The following is an 8,516-nucleotide window of genomic DNA, read 5'->3' as shown; positions in this document are numbered from 1 at the left end:
ATTGGATATCAGAGCCGGATATGAGGAGCTTGGTATTCGTCGAATATTAGATATCTGATAATTTTATTGGATATATCCGATGCATATCCAAAGAGGTATTCGATGTCTTGCTCAAGTCGCCAAGTGCCTAACCCCAACGTCCAATTGTCTAAACCAGCCCCTCATCCAGCAAGCCCACCCCTAGCTTAATAGTTAGCCCTATCCCACCAATCTAAGCAATCTAAGCAATCTCTCCATTGGCCATCGCTCCTCTCACGCACACGCGGGCACACAACCACGCACCACCATTCCGCCTGTCGCCACCGGCTCCATTGGATCCTCGCCGCCAGGAGTCCAAGACTCCTCACTCCTTAGTCCTTGCTGTTGAATGAAGCCATCGTGAAGCCCTTGTACTCGCCATACGTGTCATGTGGCCTCGACCCTTGTTGTGACGTCATCCCAGCCTCGACTTCACTGTGAAATCCTCCCAGGTCATAGCCTCGACCTCATCATGATGTCATCCCAGGTCGTAGCCTCGACCACACCGTGAGCTCGTGACACCGGCCAAGGTGAGCAAGAGCAACCTGTGGTCTATTTATTGGAGAGTTTCTCAGTGTTCCTGTGAATTGTGATGTCTGATGTGGTCTAATGAGTAAAATCTCTTATGACATCATAGATCATTATGTTTGTCTTTCTATTTATTTGATTTAGGAATTAGGATAGCTACTGTAAGTGTGAGTGTGTACAAGCACATAAGCATACCTTGCTGTTGGTTGCTGCTGCTACAGCCATTGGCATAGGTCAATCAGCGCCGAAGCCACCATAACCAGATTCACATGATGTGGTAGTGAAGTAGACAACAACAATCACTGGATGTAGAACATGTTGTTATTATTGATGATTTGTACGATTCGTATTGACTATCCATATTCATACCTGTATCTTACATTATCTATGTTCGATTATGAACTTTGAGAAAAAAATATGAGATACAATATTGAATTAGTAATGTCTATCCGCATTCGATCCAATTTCATCCCTAATCAAATATCTCCTTGCTGCTAGGAGCCAGCTTTGTAGCTCGACCTAATGTGACGATTGGGCTTTGAGCTAATGTTGGGTTCACTAAGTTACAACTATGCGAAGGGTATTTCAAATGCTAATTTGTACCACGAAATAAAAGCCTATAAATGGTGGAGCTCATTGATGCAAAAAGACATTGTTTTATTGTCTGGACAGGCTCCTACTCAAAAGTCCTTGTTTTATTGTCTATTCAATATTTTGTTTAGGGTCTAGAATCTTGTATCTACACTCACAAAAGTTTGCTGGTGTGAATGAACACTTTACCTGTCTAGAGTATGTTTGTAGTGCATCAAGTTTGTAGGGTTCACCTTCGCCAGAAAGCAAAACAGAGTACGTGCGCTATTTATACGGAGTCTTGGATAAATATAATCATAAATGAATTTTATTTAGTCGTGTGATCGTAAATTCTTTACGATTTGCATTTGATTTAGAATGGAGAGGCCAAAACACTTAATTGATTCGAGGACCACTCATGTGCATCCATATCCGATCGTATGAATAGTAGTGAAGTGACAAGGAAATTTATTGGTGACATAGAGCCCACTTTTGATCTCCCCGTTATCACTGTACTTCAATTAAAAAACACTAATACGTGTAGAAGTTAAAGTTGTTCAAGGCAACTTATTAAGAAACACAAGATGATTTTAAATATGATATCCACTAATTGGCCGCTTGACCTTCGTTTATGCGTCTGTCCAAGCAATCAAGTTGGTGGTTGAAGCCACCAAAATGCAAAATGCTGTGCGACCGCTGTGCTGCGCCGCGGAATCTAGCGAGGAAAGGAATCAAATCTCTACTAATTTTGTTGGAACACTAAAATCTGCACAAATGCTTACTAATAACAGTTGCAACAGTAGGGCCCTAACCCGGCCGGAATGAGAGCCCTGATCCGATGGCCCCGGGGAGAAATTTCTACGTACGGACCTCGACCCGATCCGGCACACTGCCACGCTGATGGCCACTTCTCCGTTGACGAACACATCTACATGCACATGGGAAGGCATATGGGCTTTACTTGTTCCTACAGCTAACTAGCTGTGACATCAATTCAAATGAACAAGACCAAGATCATGTTTGGATCCAAAGGGACGAGCATTAGTTTAGATCCATCCTGCTCTAAACACACGCCAGGTCCACCGTAATGCTGCGGTTGCTGCCCACAGCTCCTTTCTGCCCGAAGGCCGAAGCGAATGGATCGCTGTGGTCGGCATCGAAAAGAACCCCACCTCCGTCCAACTCGTGCCCAATCGCGCCGCGACACATCGCCTGAGGCGATAGTGGCCGCCACGTCCTTCTCCTCGCTCCCGCCCCGCGCACCCCCACCCACCCGTACCGAAACACATCCAGTCCCACCGACATCACGGTCCCACAAACCCCGAGCCCGCACTGTCATCCTCGGCCCTATTACAACCAGCGGTATTTCTCACCGACACGTGGCCCCAACCACTTCGGGCCCATGGGACAGTGGCTGGTAGTGGGTGGGTGGGTGCTTTGGATCCAAGTGTGCGCGCCGCTCGTGTCCCTACCTCGCGTCTCTTTCCTTATTCTTTTCTTCGCGTGTACAAAATTGCGTGTACGCCCTCCTTTTTCACCCTCTCCTTTCGGTTCGAGCGAAGCTGTTCCTCCGTATTCGTTCGTGCTCGGGTACAAAATTGCGTATAATCGCACGCACGCCGATTTTTCGAAAAGGGCGAGGCAAGGAATCCCCCGATTTGGAAAGATTCCCCCGTCCGCCGCCTACGACCCACCGATCCCTCCCCGATTTCCTGCTCCCGTGCTTCGATTGGTGCGGAGATTGGGTTCTCCGGCCTGTTTCTTGCCCAATCTGGTCTCTCCGCGCGATTCGATTCGATCCGGTGGGTGCTGGTTCAAGTGGGGGAGTGGGAATCTCGGGGTGATATCGCGCGGATTCCCCCACTGCTCGATCTGTTTCGGCCCGTGCTGCTGCGCCAAATCCCCGCTGCTGCTGTTTCTTGCTAGTCTCGGCGCCATTTCGACCCGCGCGCCCGGATCCTTGGATGATTCCGATCGATCCAGGACCAAGGCGCGCAAGATTTCACCACCTCAGGGTTCCGAAAGATTTGTTCAGGGTTCCTGCGGCGGTGGATCCATGACGGGGGAGAAGGCGCCGCGCGCGTTCTCCATCGAGGAGCTGCCGGGTCACCTCATCGGGGAGGTCCTGACCTCCGGCCGCCTCACCGCTGCTGACCTAGCCAGGCTCGAGGCCACCTGCCGCGCGCTCAGGCCGCTCGCCGAGTACGCCGCATCAAAGCTCTGCGCGGCGCGGGTGGCGTTCGCGGCCGTGGGGCCCGCGGCAAGGGGGGAGCTACTGGAGAGGTGTGGGGGCAGCTGGAAGAAGGTGCTCAGGTTCCTGCAGTCCGTCGAGCAGTCGTCGGGCACCGTCGAGACCTCCTCCGGCAACGTAATGATCTCTCCTTCCTTCACTTATAAGACATTAAAAATTTGCAATCTTGATTGCTTTCGAGGGACCATGAAACTGCACTGCTGTGTAGAAATTGTGGTGAAAATAAGTGGGTTTGGCTCACACTTGCACTTTTTTTAGAAATTAGGGAGACTTGCATGGTTCGTGTTCTAAAGCTTCAAAGTGCCTAATTTGAAGATAATAAGAATTCCCACATTTGGCTTAAATGGGAGATTTTCTATTCGTCCTTTGACAAAGTTTAGACACACTTTTGCCCGGCTGCTATAGATTAAATTTTCCTTCTTTTGGATTTAAGAGGGAAGCTAACAACTGATTTCTGATTGACAAACATGACAACTTTGCTGTGATTTGTACGCAATGCATTGTCCTGTGACAAACAATACTAACATGAACATGCTGCACAATTAGACTATGAAACCTTTTGGGATTGATTAACTATGATGGAGAAGTCTTTGAAATTTTGTTGCTATTGCGCTATAAATGTCCTAATTACTTAAGGGTTTAAAAACTACAAGTTATTTGGCATATGTATCGAAAAACTACATATTTAAGCGAGTGTATAAAAAAATTACACATTTAGTGACACATTGTGGCAAAAATTACACATTTAAGTGAATGTATCAAAATAACACACATTTAGCTGACCATGACATCAGAAAACTACACATTTAGAGTTCGATTCACCGACTTAAATTTGTAGCTTTTTGAAACATAGCACAAAGAACATGTAATTTCTTTATAATGAACATTGTGAAATGTTTAGTTTTTTTATACACTGACTTAAATGTGTAGTTTCTGAAAATATGTGCCAGTAAATGTGTAGTTTTTTGATACACCCACCTAAATGTGTAGTGTTTTTTGATACATATGCCAAAGAAGTTGTAGTTTTTTAAAAAAAAAATTTACTCTTACTTAAAATCTATGTTATGCCTTAATTCCTTACATTGTGATTGCATACGCAGTTGTATCTTTTTATAGTAATTATAGTTTCCGCTTAATTCCTGGTTCATTTTCTTTGTCCTGGAGAGTCCAGAGTGGTGTTTTGGATTTTCTGTTTCTCATAAATATTTTGAGTCTTCTGGCTTCTTCAGCATCATTACAAACTTAGCATTATGCCAAGTTTGTTGCTAATTGTCATGTTAATGCTGTTTATGACTCTCATTTCTGTATGTTTGTCAGTGCGAAATAAGAATCTCAAATGAGAAAAATGCAGTTGTCCTGATGTATTTGGAGAAAGGTTTCCCAGATGGTGGATGGCAAATGGCATTGAAATAGCTACAAGTTTTTTGATATTTCCAAATTGTTTTCTTATACATGTGAACGTGCTGCATTTTCCACTTTCCAGATGCAAGTAGCCACAGGAAGATATCACACACTTTTGGTCCATGACTCTTCTGTCTATTCTTGTGGGTCCAGCTTGTGTGGTGTGCTAGGTCATGGCCCAGATACTACTCAGTGCGCGGCATTCAGTCGTGTTTCCTTCCCATCACTTTCCCGTGTTATCAACATTTCTGCCTCACACAACCATGCTGCATTTGTTACGGAGTCTGGGGAGGTAATTGATGCTCTCCTTAATGGAAGCTAGTTATGCCTATTGATGTATTGCTATTTTTCCTTACCATGCCATTCTAAAGAATTTTGTCTAAATAGGTGTTCACTTGTGGTGATAATTCATCATTATGCTGTGGTCATGGTGAAGTGGGGAGAACTATTTTTCGACCAACGCAAGTAGAAGCACTTAAAGGAATTTCTTGCAAGCAGGTGGGACCACTGATCTTTCTCATCCTTTTATGTTCTGTGTCTCCAATGATATTTCGTAAATAATCAGAACTGTACCTCTGGTTATTTGACTTGGCAAGCACGCTATTATTTCATGATGTAATGTACATTTTGACTTGATAGTGATCTTGTTCCAATGTCTGATTTGCTCAATTTTGCAAAATTGTATTATGTACGGCCAATCTCTCTCTCTCTCTCTCTCTTTTTTGAGAAGTTGCTTCCTTAGTGCAGAAGATTTGCATTGGTTAGGAAAGCTAGCAGCATAGTCAGCATTGGTTTATAGAGTATTAATATTTGCACATGTTTCTCGTTGAAAGTACATTATCTGGCAAATCAGTATGGCTCATATGTTGAAGATTTGATCAATAAATGCTCCACCTCGTGATGTTGTTTTTATATATGTCAATACTAAAAAATTGATTGATCCATGTTAATGGCCCTCTTTCCCACTTAATCATGTGCATGTGCACATATCTTTGGATTCTCTTACAGCTCAGCTCCTCAGGGTAAACCACCTAATTCTCTTGTTTGTTTTTTGGATAAGACATCCTCTCATCTTTTCATCCTTGCTACTAGTTCTGTTTGATTACATACTAAATCAGTACTTCTCAATTGAAAGCACTCATTCATAACTATGACACTTATCATTTTGTATGTACCTGTTTCATATTTGTTCTTTAGAAAAGGTTTTCTAAGGTTCTCAATTTGTGCACTTACCCAGATTGCATCATTCCAGAAGCTGTTGTTTATTCTCTTAAAAAATATTACCATGCATTCGCTAATCTGCCTAGATCTTGTTCCATGTGGTCAAGGTCTTCTTTCGTTTTGTTTTTGTAGTTCAGTATTCCTATTCTGATGCTATCTTGTTAGCTTTTCACAGGTTGCTACTGGTCTAAGTTTTACTGTGATTCTTACAAGGGATGGACAAGTGTATACGTGTGGAAGTAATACGCATGGCCAACTTGGTCATGGTGACACTATAGACAGGGCCACTCCAAAGATTGTTGAATTATTTGAAGGCCTCGCTCCGGTGGTCCAGATTGCAGCCGGTGCAAGCTACACATTTGCTGTAACAGATGATGGAACAGTTCATTCCTTTGGGTCTTGCACTAATTTCTGCCTTGGACACGGGGATCAGCATGATGAACTTCTTCCACGGGCCATCCAATCATTTAAGAGGAGGAACATTCATGTAGTTCGTGTTTCTGCTGGAGATGAGCATGCTGTGGCTCTTGATGCACTGGGATACGTGAGTCTATGTTATCTTGTGTCTATTCAGTTATATCTTCTCACTGTTAATTGCTCTCCAGACGGAAGTAAAATGTCTGAACTTCGCAGGTTTATACATGGGGCAGAGGTTACTGTGGAGCCTTAGGTCATGGTGATGAGAACGACAAAACTAGCCCAGAATTGATCACCAGTCTGAAGGGTCAAGTTGCTGTGCAGGTCTGTTGCACATTTTTGTATCTTTTAGCGAAATGAGTTGATCACCAGACATGGCATTGTAAAGCTTTTGTTTTAAAAGTCAACCAATTCTCTTTTACCGTAATATGATATTCAAATTGCTTGTTCTAATCATAATGCCCTTGTTATGCCCGTAGCACCATACATATCAGTTTCATGTATAAAATCTTCCATGCTTTCTTGAATTAGGTATGCGCAAGGAAGAGAAAGACCTTTGTTCTCACTGACGAGGGCTCAGTTTTTGCATTTGGATGGATGGGCTTTGGGAGTTTAGGGTTTCCTGACCGAGGATCATCTGACAAAGTAATGAGGCCTCGTGTTCTCGAGAGTCTGCGGGATCACTATGTCTCCCAAATAAGCACTGGATTGTACCACACTGTTGCAGTGACAAATAAAGGCATCGTATTTGGGTTTGGAGACAATGAGCGAGCACAACTTGGGCAAGAGTACATTCGTGGATGCTTAAAACCTACCGAGATAATGTTCCAGAAGAGCATGGAAGATATAGCAATTGCGGCACCTAGCGGTTAAACTCAAGGCCAAGAGTATGGAGGATCACCATTTAAGATACAACAACCTGCATATGCTATTTTAATCATGAAATTCTTCTTGGCAAGTGTATTTTATACATAGTTTTCCAGTGGTTTGTGAGTATTTGGGTGAACGGGGGAAGAGCAAAGCCGGAGGACAATGTTGTAGCTAAAGGAGCATATATAGTGTAGTTATGTAATGTGTGATGTATTGAAATAATTTAACCCTCCATTTTTGTTCTGTATAAAATTATTGTCGTGTTTATATTTTTTGTCTCCATTTTTTTCTTGGCTGTCCTATCAAGTGTTCAGTGCATTTGCAGCCCCTGCTGTTTACTATTGCTTAAACATGGTGATCGCTCTGTTTTCTGCGATGCATATCATCATGTGCACCTCAGCTGGAAATTACTGGTGTGGCCAGCCAAAAGATGTTATTACGCTGTCCTATGTATCAATTGATATGCACGTGCTATTTATTTGTTGAAGACAATTCTGGATGCTTAACCACCACATGAGATGACATGCCATGTGGTGCTTAGTGTTTGTCTCATCAGGCAACACCATTCAGGTACAGCTCATAAAAAAAGATATGGTTGGCTCAAACTAACGAAGCATTACTACTTTTCATGACTATTTTGTGCGATAAAAAGGTCGGCAATTAGACCAAAAGAATTCCAAAAAACTGTGCCATCGACAATTGCGGACGTGGATATCATGTCCTCAAATACCGGAAATAAACCACTACCAAGTTCATGCTGATTTGTGGGTCGCAATCATGCTAGCATCGGTAAACAGCAAATTACCCAAACTAAGTCACTGCAAAGGCACGCAAGTTACAACCCTTTCGTGTTACTATTGTTCGTAACAGAGAACTTGAAAAGGGCAATATGATTACTTGATATTTTTCTAGGCAATACTTGAAGCAGCTGCAAAGCGAACAGCAGAGACCACAATACTATTTTATTCCTGGATGAAAACGGCTTGTTGTACTATATACTATCTTTCTCCTTGCAAAACTATACTTTTTCAAAGCATAAGATTACAAGCTACAGACCTTACGACTATATTCATCTAATCGAAACGGTACCAGGGTTTGATTCGTTACACAGATTGAAGGGTGCTTAGTTTGCATTTAATAAAATGGGTACTTAGTTTTGATTTCTTTAGCAGGCCCGTCTTAGATTTTGGTAGCCCAAGATGAAACTAAAAATAGGGTATATTGAATTGAAACATCCAAA

The 8,516-nt window shown here is 42.9% G+C and overlaps 1 protein-coding gene across 1 annotated transcript; it reads left to right on the top strand.

Annotated features, from left to right (window-relative positions):
• Nucleotides 1-2,629: 2,629 nt before the first annotated feature.
• Nucleotides 2,630-7,543, top strand: LOC133892371 (ultraviolet-B receptor UVR8-like). Its single transcript, XM_062333099.1, has 6 exons — nt 2,630-3,484; nt 4,851-5,060; nt 5,156-5,266; nt 6,165-6,533; nt 6,623-6,730; nt 6,938-7,543. The coding sequence occupies exons 1-6, from the start codon at nt 3,173-3,175 to the stop codon at nt 7,277-7,279; spliced, it is 1,452 nt and encodes a 483-aa protein (XP_062189083.1). The 5' UTR covers nt 2,630-3,172; the 3' UTR covers nt 7,280-7,543.
• The last annotated feature ends 973 nt before the right edge of the window (nt 7,544-8,516 follow it).

This window comes from Phragmites australis, chromosome 15 (genome assembly GCF_958298935.1).
Source record: "Phragmites australis chromosome 15, lpPhrAust1.1, whole genome shotgun sequence".
NCBI classification, from domain to species: domain Eukaryota; kingdom Viridiplantae; phylum Streptophyta; class Magnoliopsida; order Poales; family Poaceae; genus Phragmites; species Phragmites australis.
The sequence above is the reverse complement of the archived record's forward strand: the minus strand, read 5'-3'. Positions and strand labels throughout refer to the sequence as shown.